This window comes from Oryzias melastigma, linkage group LG22, assembly GCF_002922805.2.
Source record: "Oryzias melastigma strain HK-1 linkage group LG22, ASM292280v2, whole genome shotgun sequence".
Lineage (NCBI taxonomy): Eukaryota > Metazoa > Chordata > Actinopteri > Beloniformes > Adrianichthyidae > Oryzias > Oryzias melastigma.
In genome coordinates this window covers 17,327,637-17,343,427 of record NC_050533.1, presented here as the reverse complement: position 1 = coordinate 17,343,427, position 15,791 = coordinate 17,327,637, and the positions used below count along the sequence as shown (strand labels likewise).

The following is a 15,791-nucleotide window of genomic DNA, read 5'->3' as shown; positions in this document are numbered from 1 at the left end:
AAGTGCCCATATCCTGCTTTTTCTTCAACCCCTCCAGTAGTTTGCGGAAGATCAATATAAGACTTACATTAAATAAAGCAAAATCCAATGCAAAATTTAGTTTTGTTTTTCCAAAATGTCCAAAATATAATTAAAGTAGGAGAGATGCTTTCAGATCATTTTTGGAATACATTTTTTTTTCTCCATCAACATTTCCTGACAAATTAACTGGGAAACTATAGAAAAACACCTGCTTTAACTAATTTGAGGAAACCAAACTAATAAAGCAGAAACAGGTTGATCACAGAAAAGAGAATGTGGCTCTTTAATGGAACACAAAGGAGGCACACTAATTAAAATCTTGCTTTATGTCTCCAGGAACTTCAATACATCCACTCCTTTTGCTAAATTAAAAAGCAGACCTCGCAATTTTAATCATTTTCTGACGTTTAGCAAAAGAAGAGTGAATTTACATCTAAGCTATGAATAAATAAAAGAATACAAAATTAATTCACATTTATCCCTTAAGAACAGGGTAGAAACAAATCCCACTACAAGACTGCGGCAGCTTTCTGTATGAAATACCTGCCTGTATGGACAAAACCATGAAAAAAGCTCCCTTAATGTGGCTCCAGCAGAATAAAAATAAATAATAATAACTGTGCATGTTTGAACAAGCTTTCTGTGCAAACTGTGCAGTCTATAATGCAAACGCCTCGCCAATTAGCACTCTCTAGGTTGTTCGAATGCCATGGTCAATTGAGGAGCACATCAATAGAACTTGAAAAGGTTCACTGCGATCAGACCTTCTGACATATTAAGTAGAATAATGGGGAGGAAGGGAGTTGGGGGTTGAAACGAGGTGGTTCCAGAGACTGAAACAAGGCTTCCTCCTGCATTCACTTTACTTAGTTCAACCTGCAATTACCTGGAAAAGAAGAGTCAAAGAAATCTTCGCAAAACACAACATCGTCTGCTTCCTGCATCCAACACAGCATTCAAGTAGGCACTTCTTCAAACCCAGATGGAAATGTCTGCCATAAGCAAAAAACATATTGGTAATTTAATGTAATGCATTTCATTGTCTTGCTTAGGAAATGTGAGTTGTGTTCATGTGCAGCAACAACAACCCCACAGACGTTAAATCACGATGCCAGGACCAATTACAGTGCCCATCTAGTCTCATAAATCTTTACAAAAAGATAGCCCCCCCCCCAGGCTCCCCACAACCACAACCAATAAACTGAGAGCACTGACAGGCACAATAGCAAGTGATTACCAAGCATAGCCTATTAGTGCGCCATAACCAGGGCTATTGAAAAGGGAAAAGAATGGATTCACCTCCACTTTTATTTCATGTGGTCCACCATCAAAAGCTTTGTTGACAGCTCATTCATGACCTCAATTTAGACATAAACTCTGTCAGGAACATCTGGCCGCAGGAAAGTGTACTGAGGAATGCGTCTTAATGCTTCCCATCAAACTCCAGTCCGTTAGAGTTTGCTTTTCTCCAACCGTCAGCCGCACGTTTAGCCTCCATGCTTCCTTCACGTAGAAGAGGGATGCCACATATACATACAGCTGCCAGGTATGTGAAGAGGGGGCACAAATGGTGGCTCTTCAAGCTGTTCAATGAGGTACACTGATAGCTATCATCATCACAGGGGGTTATCAGCAAGAAGACCAAGAAATAATTTCAAAATGTGTCTAAATGACCTCAGGAAATGAAAGGTTGCGGTCTTTTTATCAGCCGCTCCTGCAGGAAAACGATTCTAAGAGATGATGCTAAGGAGCGATCTGCATTGAGCAGAAAGGAGCTAGTATCCACTTCAAAATAATTTAAAAAAAGGTTTTGAAACCTTTTTTTAAATTTTAAATTTTGAAACTATAGAAAATATTAAGGTGAAAATACAATAGCACCGTTTTTTTTAGGATTGAACTATATTTCCTTTAATTTTTGGTGTTTGCATTTTCTTCTTTTGAATCCAATGTCAAAATATAAAGACAAGATAGTGAAATTCAATAAATAATTGTAATTTTCCAATATTCCCCAAATTCATGACAGTTTAAGTTGTACATAGCTATTCTTCTTCAATAAAAATGTACATTTCAATTTACAAAATACTTTAGAATTTAAAAAAAACCCAATATTATAATTATAAATATGCAAAAACAAAACAAACAAAAAAAAACATCTAAGCTAATAGGATTAGGACACATTTAGGTTTATTTAAAAAAAATATGTTTTTTTTTTCAAATTAAGTGACGGATGCTTCATTAAATGTATAATAATAATAATAACAATAATAATGAATAATAATAAGCACAAAATACATCTTATGACCCAAATAAAATTTCCTCTTATAGCAATAATTAGTTATAATTGTGTATTTCATTGTAGGTCTCGCATTCCTAATAAAATTGACCAATTAAGCAGCAACACATTGAGAGTATGGGCCTGTAAAATAGATTAAGGGTCAAAACCACTGGACATTTTTCCATAAAATAATCAAATAAGGAAAATAAAATCCAACGATAAATACAATGTCATTGAGGATTGAACCTGCAAAAGGTGGCTGTGAATTTAAAGGGTGTTTTCCTGGTCTACAGTCTTGCAGACATCACACATGAAAGGCAGCCCTCCAAAATGTCACCTGAACAATGCCGGCTCCCTCATCGACCTTGCTTTCCAACTCAATTTGGTCTCAATCAGAACATAATGAAAATGCACTCCAAAACACTTCCATTAAAAAATGTTCAGGAATAGCTCTCACACTTCAAGTTATTTATTTGTAACGTTCACTTGGTTTTGAAACATATACAGCAGCCATCACTCATTTATTTCATTGTTTTTTTTAACTTACAAACAAAATAATAAAAAAAGGAAAAAGTAAAAGTGGACGCAAAAACCATTATTGTACAGTTAAACCCATTCTTGTGTGTTATCCAAATATACAAGTCCCTCTACTTATCCAATAAGTCTAAATGAATACATTAGTTTACAATATTAATATGATAACATGCCAAGTTATCAAAAAAGGAGTTAATGTGCTTTAGAGCTCATTCTTTAGTCCGAGAAAATGAAGCAGCACTCCTTTTTGTTTCAATAACATAGTTTCAAACATCATGAAGGAGGGGCCGAAGCACGGATTACAAAAAAAGGTCCAGAAAGACTTAATCGCTTTCAAGGGCGACCAGTCCTGTAATGTGATGGTCAAAAATAGACACTTGTCAGAGATGTCAAGAAAATGTGCCCTGATCACCAGCTGCCGTGCGCCTCTGTGCGCAATGTCCAATTACGCATAACTGCGCACTTATATATATATATATATATATATATATATATATATATATATATATATATATATATATATATATATATATATATATATATATATATTGTGGGGCTGTTGTCCATTTAAAGAGAAAAGTGAAAAGTGTCAGTACTGTTTAAGTCCTACCACGTTCTGCCGTAGAGAAGGTTTGAGCTGACCATGTTACTGGTGTAATCTACAGCTGATGTGTCTATCTGGGCCATGCTGAGCTGGCTGTGCAGTGAGGGGGGGCTCGGCGACATCTCCTCCAGCTCCAAAGCGTTCACCTGCTGCTGGTTTTGATGCTGGCTGAGGCTGCCGGCCGAGGATGCGAGCACCACTCCGCCTCCGTTCTGTTGTTGGTTCTGTTGTTGGCTCTGTTGTACCTGTTGCTGATTCGGCGTCGGCGTGTTTGAGCCGTTCTGGCACGGTTTACCGTCCTTCACCAGAACCGGAACGGCTACCCGCCGCGGGGACTGCGCCTGCTGCTGGCACAGGTTACCGTCCTGCTGCTGCTGCTGCAGCTGCTGTGCCGCCTTGTCCTTGGCCTGGCGCTTCATCTTGTACCGATGGTTCTGAAACCAGATTTTCACCTGGGTCGGCGTCAGATGAATCATGCTGGCCAGGTGCTCCCTTTCAGGTGCCGACAGGTATTTCTGCTGCTTAAACCTCCTCTCCAGCTCGTAGACTTGAGCCTGCGAGAACAGGACGCGCCGTTTCCTCCTGGGCGCAGCGTGGAGAGCTGGCATGGCTTTGCTGGGGTCTGCCATTCCTGTGAGACTCCCCATGCCAGTCATGTTCATACCTGTGGAAGGTCCCATGAATCTAGAAACTTAAAAATATACATACATATACGTGCGTTCAATAAACAGAAGAGGAGGACACTATTGCGCCTGAAGTATTTTTTAAATAAACTGTGCGTAATTTATGAAAAAAAGTTACATTAAACTTAAATGAATAATAACAATAATAATAATAATAATAATAATAATAATAATAACAGTAATAATAACAATAATAATAATAATAATAATAATAATAATAATAATAATAGTAATAATAATATAACAATTTTAGATAAATAAATAAAAGCAGAGCCGGCTTAGATTTGAAAGAATGATCTCCTTTTCAGTTTGATAAAAATGTCAAATAATTTTTAACACTTAATGATTACATTTTGCTGATAAATCAATTAAAATAAAGAACGCATAAAGTAATGCATGTGAGCGCACGCGTAATAGCTTCTAAAATAAATCCTGCAGACCTAAAAAAAATATTTTTTATGTTTATACTTCAATAAAAACATTCCAAAAACGCGAAAAAAAATTGAAAATACTCACTTGAGGAGTATCTGGGATCAGGGTTGGCGCTGTACCATCCCGTGGCGGCGGCACTACTCCGCATGCTTTCCTGGTACGATGGAAGATCTCCCATGTTGCCAATGCTCCCATTGCAGTATCCCCCCATTGCGGTGTGGGAGAACTGAGACACGCCGTGCGGCATGTGATAAGTGGTGGCCACGCTGGCGTTGTGGCCCATCGAGTGCTGTTGCATTCCGGTCTGAGACACCTGAGGCTGTCGGTAGGCTCCAAGTGGAGAGGTTAGATTCCCTGCGCCATCCATGCCACTAAACTTCTTGTATGTCTCCTCGATTGGACTCAAAATGTCTGTCACTGAAAAAGGCGTTGTGTGCTTTGGGCTCAACGACATGATTCAGAAAGCAGGTAGATTTTTGTGTTTGAGCAGATCAACCGTGTTGTTGTATCGGCTCTCTCCTTGGTCGATGTCTACGTAAGAGAGTGCTTGTAGTGTGCCTGAGATCCTATTGATCGCCTTGGAGAAGGAGGCGAGCCCAGGGCGCTCTTAGCCCGGGTTTATTGGAGCCAGGAGCCAGGTTTACGACAAACACAGGGGGCGGAGCCACACTTCCTAAAACCACCAAACAATAGTCATTGACAATTTGGGCAAATAATACAGAGAGAGAAAAACACATACACATCTCCTTATATTAACTTGTGAACAAAACGACATATTTAACATCATGTTTCCTCTGACAACTTTCCTCAGGTGAGAATGGCTCTTTGCGCTCCGCAGACCCGCTCATCTGACCACATACGACTGTTTTTGCGTCAGTAGGGAATTCCACTCTTTCTACAAACTTTGAGAGCACTTTTCACAGACACAAGGGCCACCGAGTATCATCAAAGAGCCACAATGAAGTTTCATGACCAGCTCATTTATGCTTCTTAAGCATCATTTTACCCCCCACCAGAGAGGGACAAGTCCTGGATTAAAATGGCAAAACGCTGGAGGACAGGGGAAGTTCCAAAAAACCGTGAGGGGTACCGTCCTCCATCCATTTACGCACGCGTTTTCAATCGATATAATTCTTTTTCTGGCATGCATCCTGGAGATTTTTGGGGGTAATTCAAAGAAGAAACGCACACATTGGAGCCGTTTGGAGCTTAAAAGCCTGGAGTCTGGTCAGCATTGCAATAATGACACTTTGCAGTCTTGACCCGACGTTGTAATCTCTAAGCAAACTTACTGGCGCCGGGGGAGAAGAGGAAGAAGAGCGACATGACAAGAGGGTCAAAAAAGAACAAAGCTTCTGCAAACTGCGACAATGAACAGCAGTTAATACAACTCTCAGTGACAGACTGTCATTCCAGTGTATAGCATTTAAAACTTTACATCTGGTGGAGCAAATTATCATTTCTTTAATAGATCAATTTAAGAAAATTATGAAAATAATAAATATTTAGCTTGTTTGACTTTCACTTTTTGCTGCAGCTCTATTATTTCTAACAGAAACAAAAGCGCCCCGTTTATGGAGCAACTAATATAATTTAGCGCATCACGGCAGCAGCCATTCTCTAATTGAGCAAATGAAGATGTGACACGGTCAGCCATCAATTACAGCCGCACAACAGAAACCGGCTAAGTTGATAACCTGAATATAATACCTCGCGTCATATTATGCGCATCTCAGCCACAGAAGCGGTTTTCTCTCCGTTTCTTCTTCCCTTTAATCTTTCCAGATGTCCGATCTCGACAACAAATTCAGGGTGAAGTGTCTGGGCTTTAGAGGGTATTTTTTTCCCCAAAGATGTTAAACACGTTATGTCTTAAAAAGAATTAGAAATCCGCCTGCAAAATCTTATCCAAAGGTCTGCGCGCCTCTTTGGTGAAATGGTGTTTCGAGCAAGAAAGGTAGGCCCAGACCTCTAACATTATGTAAATGAGACAAACCTCTCAACCCCGTGGATTACTGAGTCAGAGAGCAGGACCCCATCCACAATCCCTACATTAGGAAAGCACAAAAATCTGGAACTATGAGGCGCTCATCAGAGCGTATAGTTAACATTATTCCTCTACATAGGTTCTTTTTTATTATATTTTATTTGGAAAAGTGTTTCTGACATGATCAAGGTAGCGAGGACTGTTCGTGGGCCCGGTTAAGGTTGGTCAACAGAAATTTTATGAACGGTTTCTATTTTTTAAAATGAGGAATTTATATCTGTTTTACACAAATAATTTACCCTGACCCCTGTCGCTCTGAAGAATTTTAAATTTGACGCACAGACAAAAAAAATCATCTCTTTGCTTTGACGCACTTTTACTTCTTCTTTCTCTGTATAAAACGTAATTCAATTTTAGAAACAAGTGAACTGATGTAAAACAACAACCAGATGGCTTAGTATTTGATCTAATCATGTGTGTCAGGTATGTTTTCCGCCGGTTTTAAAATTGATGTGCGCACACAGAATACCTTTTAAATCGTGTTTTCTAGCGGCACATTTCTAGGTGGAAATCCAATTCACTTGTCTACAACCGCAAATAATGGAGCAATTTAAGTGTTATTAACCAAAACCCAATAACAGTTTGTAGTTGGTTTATAGAGAATTTTATCAACCCCCTCAGCTCTGCAGCAGACGGATCCAGGCGTCTGGTGGCTGAAGTACTTTTTTCTCTATCTCGTCGATAAAAGTTCAATTCCCTGAGAGATGTGGAGAGGTGGCTGAAGGGCTGGGGTCCTGACCTGCCAACTCATTCATGCACTGGCCAAGCGCAAGGTGCAGAAAACACAGCCGGATATTTAGACTTGTAGCGTTAAAATTCTCAAATTTGGCGTATGTAGTCATTGCGAAGCAGAGAAAGTCCCCAAACCTCCACATTTAGTTATTTAAAAAAGCTACACTTTTCAATTATATTTTTTAGAATAGATGAATTTAAACAAAACATAAATAATGTTTTTGCTGCAACTAAAAGGCGGATCTTATACTAAATGGAAATCAAGTTCGTTATCCGTGCGTAATTTACGCACGACCGTGTTGAGTCTGTTGGGCCTCTTGTTTACTGAAGGCTTTTCTGAAAGTTAATCAACTGCAATTTAAAGATAAAAAAACAATTATTTTATGGTTTAGTCCTTGTTGAAAAAAAATTAAAGCTAAAGAATGTGAAAATGTTCGGGAAAAGATGATCATGGTCTAAATATTTCTTCAAAAACCCCAAACAAAGGAATTGGTTAATATTTATTATGAAAATAAAATTAAAAAAAGCAAATTCCTGTGTATTTAATCATAGTAAAAGACACTACCTATCAAGAAATTAAGGAGATGCTTTTTACAAATGCGTTTACATAGTTTGGTTCAACTGATATCACCGCATTTTTACAGAAAATTTACTTTTTTAATTTAGAAAAAAAAGAAAAAGAAAAAAACTATTAGTTTCTTACTTTTTTATTCCAACCATATTTTAGTCACAATTGTTACTAAAAACTGAATTGAACGCGGTGTGGAAATGTGCGTTAAAAATTCTACACCTGCAGCCATTGAGGCATCATTTAGATCAAATACCTTCTCTCCTCTTAAGCTGCCGGGCGGAGTGAGAGCAAAAAGCGGGCAGGTGCGCATCTTTCAGCAGCGCTACTTGAAGCGGTGCGGTTCCTCAGCTAAGTAGGTTAAAGGTCCTCCCAAGAGGAGAAAGTATGTGACAGACCTCTTGAAAACCGTATTCTTCTACAGGGGTTTGCATTCATTCACAATTAATGTCGCTTGATGGACGAAATGATGCTAATAGGGCGCAAAAGAACAGAATGTGGGCTTTAAAAAGGATGCCAACCTATAATCTGACAGCTGGGAGAAAAAATGAAGGGCAGAAGAATTTTCTATACTCTAACGCTAAAGTTTTTAGTAATGTGGTTGATGAGTTTGAGAGAAGTTGAGGCTATAAGCAGGACATCAGGACAGCTTGATGGTAAGTAAAGCAAACTATTGGAAACTTCAGGTTCTAAATCCTAACAAAACAGTCTTTCATTTGTAGAGTTTTCATAAAACGTGAGGGTTATCTTTTTTTTCATTTTTATTAGTCTCTAAAATTGTAAGAATGATTGGAAACTTTAAAAAGTTTAAGGTACAAATATTAAATATTATCCAGTTGAAATGTATCAATCCATGTTTGCCTTAAAGATAAAAACACAAAGCTTAAAAAAAGTTCAATTAGTTAGATAGCATTTTTTTAAACTATTGAAACTCAGTTGATCATAATTAATCTAATTCTGTTACTTAAAGTATAACAAAAATATGAAATAATTTTTCAGAGTCTTATGTAATGTTTTCAGCATACTATTTATCGTTTATGAAGCAAATGCTTAAATGTATTTAACTAAATGTTTTATACTCCTGAAATACAAGGCCCTTCTCGTTCCATGAGTGTCAGAGTGGTTTGTTTAGTAGCGTTTTTACATAGATTCTGTGTTTTCAACAAATAATAATTAAAAAAAAAGCAACAGATCAATGTAGATTACCAAATGCGTGACATAAAAAGTGAAAGTGTACTTGGACTGGGTTTTGGTTCCAAGGGCATCTCGCTCCGCCACTTCTGTGCTGCATTAATTGTGGCAGCAGGAAGGGCAGATAAACAAAGCTGTTGGTGAGCAGAGTTGTGACTCAACTGTGGTTCACTTTGGCTTCGTCACCCAGCTACTCATGCTGCCAAATGTATTTGCCAATCTTTCTCTTAATCTTAATAAGTTGATTTGCTGAGGTGAAAAAACTACTTATTTCCTAAAACATCAGGTAAAAGTTTATATTTATTCTGTAAGAAAACATTTTGTTGTTTCATTCCACTTTATTGTCAACATAGCTGTCAGGCATTTAGAATTAAACTGATTACTATTGAAGTTCAAGATAAAGCAATTTGTCTAATTTAAGAGTACATGCATCTTGAAAATGATGAAGCTGTTCAATAAAACATGCATTTCTGCAAAAAAAATTGTAATTTTAGTAGTTTAGATTATATCTTCAATAAAACAAAGTTTTGCTTTTAAGCTTTGGCAACATTGTGCAACCTTTGTCAATTTAAGCCCATTATTTGGCAGGAAGTAAACCATTTTGAAGGTGAACCTAACAACATTCCAGATGTAAATGCTGCATTGTAAGACGAAAGAGAAAACGAGATCTGGTTTTACATTCAAATGTCTGCACTTTATGTTAAAATGTATTTACATTCATCTGAGCCCAAAAGTAATTTGTCCTGCTTGTTTTTGTTTGAACATTTTTATTATACGCATCTTCCACCGAAATGTTCCAAAGCAATTTAGCACCTTCCCATACAGACAGAAACTTTTTTTTTTAAAAGCCGGCTCCACAACTCAACAATGGAAATGCGAGCAAAAGCTGCACATCAATGCGACACTTTTACCCGGCTGTTTGTCCCCACTCTGGGATGCTTTTATCCTGTAGGCCACATGATAATCTACCATTATTTAGATGAATCCACAAACACGTCGCCGCAGTACTTCAGATTCTGAATGCGTTAATCCTGATGGATGCAAGAATGCAACGTGCAATTTAAAAATATAAAGATCCCTGTTTGGACAGTGGAGGGTGAAGGGATTAAAAATTTGTGTTGTTTTGTGTCCAAAAAAAAAAAAAACTGTTCATGTTTTACCAGCCTCTTGTTTCTGATTGGTGCTCTTTAAAGTGGACTAGAATTATAGCCGTACAGCTAAAAAATTACTGTTGAATAAAAACTAATAAAGTATTTTCATTTGGTAAAATAAACAGAACTTTTAACCATTGTTGTGCTGCCATTGTGTTATTGCATTGTTTCTGTGTTGTGTTATAGTTTTTTCAAATGTCTTTTATGCATTATTTTTGCTGCCATTTTATATGTAAATTTGCCTTTCTAAAGTTTAATTAAAAATTTCTTACATTCAAAACAGCATAAAGAAAGAAATAACAATGAATTCAAACACAACAGAATAATTTATGACATTAGTAGTATTTTTTTTTTATTTTAGTCTATTAAAAGCCTATATATCAAAAAATATAATTAGCAACCTGCAGTTAGAAACTATTTAGACAATGCAAGTAAATTACAGCTGTCAATTTCACATTTTTGCCAAACACAAAGCTGATTTTGCGGATCCTTTTTGGTACAGGGAGATTCACATTATATATAAATGTGTATGGTCACATTGAAATAATATTGAAAATATATAGTATTTGTGTCAAATATAACATATCATCAAAGTAGAAAAAATGTTATTGTGTTTTAAATAATTAATCTGTATTTAGTGTTTTTAATGACATTTTCAATTTATAATTGATACATGAAAAACAAGGAATTACATAAACTTTTAAAAACTGGGCTAGAAAGAATAATGTTAAGTATTGTACTGGCTACGATATCTTAAATACTTATTATACACCAATGAAACATTAAAACTTTTTAAAGAGTGATATACTGTGTATGTTTTGATCAAAAAAAGCATTACCGTTTGAAAATATACCATAAAATAAATATTAAGGTCAAATTGCAAATATCCTATTTTATTTATTTATTTATTGCTCTTTCAAATTAGATTTTCAAATTAGATTTTCTTGGACCTTATTTTTGATGATTTGAAACATTTTTTTAGGATGTATTTCTCTTTTTGAAATTTAGAATCTTTTAAAATTGACCAAATAAAAACAAAACATCAGTCCTGACTTTGAAATATCCTCTTCGGCATGCAATAACTGTGCTAGTTTGTCCTAATTCAACAAAAATATTTTGAAATTGTCATACATATTTTAATTTAAACCCCTCAAATGATTTAAATCTGACAATTTTTACAGCCTCATGCAAGAACATATGTTATTATACTATTAATTTTAAAGAATGTAACAAATATTAACATATATATTAACATTGATTGTTAGGAATTTTAACTGTTTAAAATTGCACTAGTTTTGTTGGAGCTAATTGGTTTTCGTGTGCAAGTGAAATGTCTTTGTCTCTGTTCCGGCTTTTGCTGCACTGACTGTGCGACTTGGTGTTGATGTTTCGTAATACCAAGCCTTCCTGACTCCTCCTAATGGCCCTTTTTCTTGTTGGTTTTGTCTCATCCTGTTTCAGTGGTTCCTTTTGTCTGGAAGGATGTCAGCTCTCTGTGCCTGACCATCTCTGAGGATGCTTCACGTCATCTTGTCTACCTGATCATTGCACTACCTGCTCTCCACTACAATACTGCCGTCTCGCTGCTCTCCCACTTGAAATGCTTGGCTGGCCCTTTCTTATGAAGCCATCATAAAAAAGTGGATGCCACGGCGATCTGCATTGTTCCTCCTCTCTCCTCTCTACAGACAGAAGTGTAGAAGCCATAAAAATATTCCTTCATGCTGAAGAAGACTGCTGTTGTTCTATCAATAGAATAAAAGTAAACTGTTCTTTAATACAAAAAAACTCAGTTCACACAGTCTTTATTTAGGAAATTGATCTATTTATTCACATTTAAATGCATAAATGTGGATGAATTATGTACATCTAAATAAAAACACTGTGATATGTATGTTATTAGTCTTTAATAAAAGCCTTTCAGCATTTTGTATTGAGAAAAACTTCCATTAATATGAAGTGTCAATATGTCAGGATTAAACAACTTTTGTCCCCTTTTTTGTTAATAGTGAAAAAATGAATTAAGAAGAAATAAGTCTCAGGTTTATACTGTTATACCATTTTCTTTGTTTAACTGGAGTGGTCTGACTGAAGGTTTTACCGAGTGAGCCTGTATTATAATGGGCTGGCTGACTGGCTTTAGAAACCTTTTGCCTACTGGTAGATCGAGGGCTCAAATCTCAGACTTTGACATTCATTGTCCCTAAAGCTATATTGTCTTCAATTTTAAGAGCCTTGTAAATAATTTGGGCTAAAACATCTGTTAAGTGACAAAAAGCAAATGTTAGAAATAAGGAATTAGATGGAAAGGTTGTTTGTTGCAGACTGAACTTTGTTATCCTTCAGAAGTTGGATACCAAGCCATATTAATCAATTGTGCTTTTATTTTTCATAAAGTTATATATATATATATATATATATATATATATATATATATATATATATATTATTATTATTATCAAAGATTTGTTGAGTGGCCATTGTGTGAAGATAGAGCAGTCAACCTGTTATAAGAAGATTGCAATTAGGTTCCCGCTCTGCCCACCGCATGTGTCAAAAAGTCCTTGTCAAGGCACTGAAGCATTGCCCCTGTTGGCCTGGCTAACACCAGTGCATGGCAGCTCTGTTCCCATCTGTGTAAGCATGTGTGTTCGAGTGGGAGTCTAAGGAACAAAACAAAAAAAAAAAACACTTTATAAGTAGAATCCACTTACTCTCATTTAAGGACGAAAAATTAAATAATTTTATTGAAAAAGATGATTTTGGAAAATGTACTTACATTGAGATGTTTGCAGAGATCCCATAACTCACATACGTACACATCAATACAAAGTAAAGCAGTAAACATCAAAATAGGTGAAACCAGCCTCTAGTGGTCAGTTGTAGTGGTACAACAAAGGTATTTCTGGTTGGTTACAAAATTTGCAAAGAGATGTTGTACGCTTAGAATATTTTTAACAAAAAAAAAAAATTATAATACATTTCTGCTACCAACTCCTGTTTTAGAGCAGATCTTAAATGTTGCTACTATGAATAATCCCAAGGCTTTAAACATTAACCAGACTTCATGACTCATTACTTTTTTTAAATATTTCATTGCAATCTAAATGAATTCTCTGCCCCTTCCCCTCAAGTTGGGAAGAAATTGCATATTCTTAATATTACTTGAATATTTGGCAGCTACTACTGCTTGTTAAAAATGAAATTCCAGAAAGTCTTTGGATGGATTGACAAAAAAAGAGGAAAGATACCAGGACAATCTTTTTCAACTTCATAAAATCTGGAGGAGGAGGAGGCTGTGGATTATTTTGTTTACTGAGGTCCTGTGCAATCTGGGAAGAACATACAAATTACACATTTGTAACATGCAACATTAAAAGGCCTATATTATGCAAGTTCAACTTTTTTGAGTTTTTAAGTGTATTATAATGTCAATTCCTCAAAAACAACCCTAAAGCGATATTTTGATTCATTCATGCAACTCTAAGCATTCCTTTAAAATCCAGAGCTCAGAGCACCAGCCCCTCCCAATCCATGAAAATAAGTGGGTCCTCATATTGTGATGTAGACAAGTGGGGTACAGCCTCTTCCAAGAAGAATCTGCGCTGCCAGCACCAACGCCGGGATAACACACACCCCCACTTTCTCTGCTAACTAGCAGTGTTGATACAGATAGCTCTGATTTTGACAAATTGTTTTGCTCTGCTAATGCTAGCTTGGGTTTGTGAGATGCTATAAGCTAGCAGAATAAATGTGTTTGCCATTTTGTAGAGCTGTCTGAATCTACAACTTCAAAATCCAGAGTGTTGAAATTTCCCACAAATCTCTGCGATAAACTAGTGTGCAGTGATGCTCACACGATTGGCAAATATAGACCAGAGTGTATTGCATTTGTACGATTTTTCACGTGGAAACAAAAAAGTATTATCATTTATTTTCTATAAATCATTCAAGTTTTCATGGTCAGAACAGAGTGGAGTGAAATCATGCAAATGTAAAGGGTATTCGGTACACTTTTCAGAATAATACCTATTTTCCGCTGACTACCAACCCAGGTCCCCCCTGCTAGTTACACAATGGGCCTTTACATGAAGTAGGAAATATTTGCATCCGAAGGTGCTACGGGAATTTCCCAGGAGGGGAGCAGATGTGAAGCGCATGCTGGCTTGTCGGCTACACACAGGCCCACACACAGCGGGCCGAAGGCTGGTCTCACCAGTTACTGAATTGCTACCAACAGAATAGTGTGAGCCTGCATGGAGAATTATCATCAGCTGACTCAGAAGCGGCTCGAAAATATTCGGATAATCACGGAGGACAATTGTCATCCGGAGCAGGTGTTTTTTTTTTTCTTTTTGTTTTTTTTCTACAAAGCATGATCAGAAGTGCTTTTGATGAGTATGGATCGGTAACGGACATTGTTTGGGTGGGGCGGTGAGATAAGGACGGAGGGGTTCTCCATATTCATGGATTTCTCCGGTCCCTAACCCCCACGAATGGGGGGGTTACTCATTGCTATATATTACTGAATTGATCCTTTCCTTTTTGCTGCTATACACAGAGACGTGCACGTGCAGGCACCATTTCTATGCATTGAGTTGCATCAACAGAATGCTGCTGTTCCAGCGGAGAACAGGTAGACATCAAAGACAAAAATCGGACAAGCTCCCTCATTTCTTAACCAGTTTTTACAAAATATGGCTCAAATTAAAGCATAGGAAATCACTGATCTTGTGGTATATTTAAATATTTATTATCTATAAAGATACTGCAGCTACTGTAAATACTGCAAGAAATGCGCCTCTACAGTAGAGGCGCAACAATGCATTTGACAATGCATTGTTGTCAAATTTACAGCTTCTAAATAGCTGTGATTTTTTATTTTGCCTATGTGCTAAAATCTATACAACTGAGCTTGTAAATGTTTGTCCCACAAGTTCAGAAAAGATGGAGATTGATGATGTTCAATGGCAATCAAAGTGCTGAAAAATTAATAAATAAATAAATAAACGCCCTTTACCACATTTCAAACTGAACTACAACTTTTATTATTTTTGGATTACATACAAGGTAAATAGATTTCAATTGCATTCAAAAATTACATTCATATAGATGATTTCATAGGCTACTTTCAGAATAAGGCTTCAGGTGGCATCTTTAGCTGATAAAAAAAAAAAAAACTAGAGCTGTCAGGCAATTACATTTTTAATTGCGATTAATCGCATGTTGTCCATAGTTAACTCACGATTAATCACAAATTAATATGTGACCTTTTTTTAGTAAAAAAAATGTGTGCTTCATGAATTTAGCAGTTCTTCATTAGTTATGAAAACAAGAATGGCCAAATTAAAAGTTTTCATCAGAAATACTTTATTTTGTAACATTGTATTGAGATAAACTTTCTTAACAATAAAAGGCTGCAACATAAAATGCCTAACAAAAGCCCAAGTCCAAGTGAAGGGCATTTTAAATTTAAAACTTCAATCAACATTCAGTAAAATAAAATAAAAAACATCAAAATAAAATTTCCATAACACTTTCATGTTCATTTTT

General features: G+C 36.4%; 1 protein-coding gene and 1 long non-coding RNA gene across 3 annotated transcripts; one reads left to right on the top strand and one right to left on the bottom strand.

The window, feature by feature from the left end:
* Positions 1-3,387: 3,387 nt before the first annotated feature.
* nkx2.4a (NK2 homeobox 4a) lies at positions 3,388-6,607 on the bottom strand. Of its 2 annotated transcripts, none has more exons than XM_024271482.2 (2): positions 4,634-6,607; positions 3,388-4,125 (listed from the first exon to the last, which is right to left on the bottom strand). In XM_024271482.2, exons 1-2 carry the CDS (start codon positions 5,001-5,003, stop codon positions 3,437-3,439), a joined length of 1,059 nt encoding a protein of 352 aa, XP_024127250.1. In that variant the 5' UTR covers positions 5,004-6,607; the 3' UTR covers positions 3,388-3,436. The 2 variants fall into 2 exon arrangements, with proteins under 2 accessions (XP_024127250.1, XP_024127257.1); XM_024271489.2 differs by having other exon boundaries at positions 3,388-4,098.
* A 1,572-nt stretch (positions 6,608-8,179) lies between these two features.
* LOC118598041 lies at positions 8,180-12,167 on the top strand. Its single transcript, XR_004947092.1, has 2 exons — positions 8,180-8,552; positions 11,700-12,167. It is a non-coding gene; the product is annotated as an uncharacterized LOC118598041 (long non-coding RNA).
* The last annotated feature ends 3,624 nt before the right edge of the window (positions 12,168-15,791 follow it).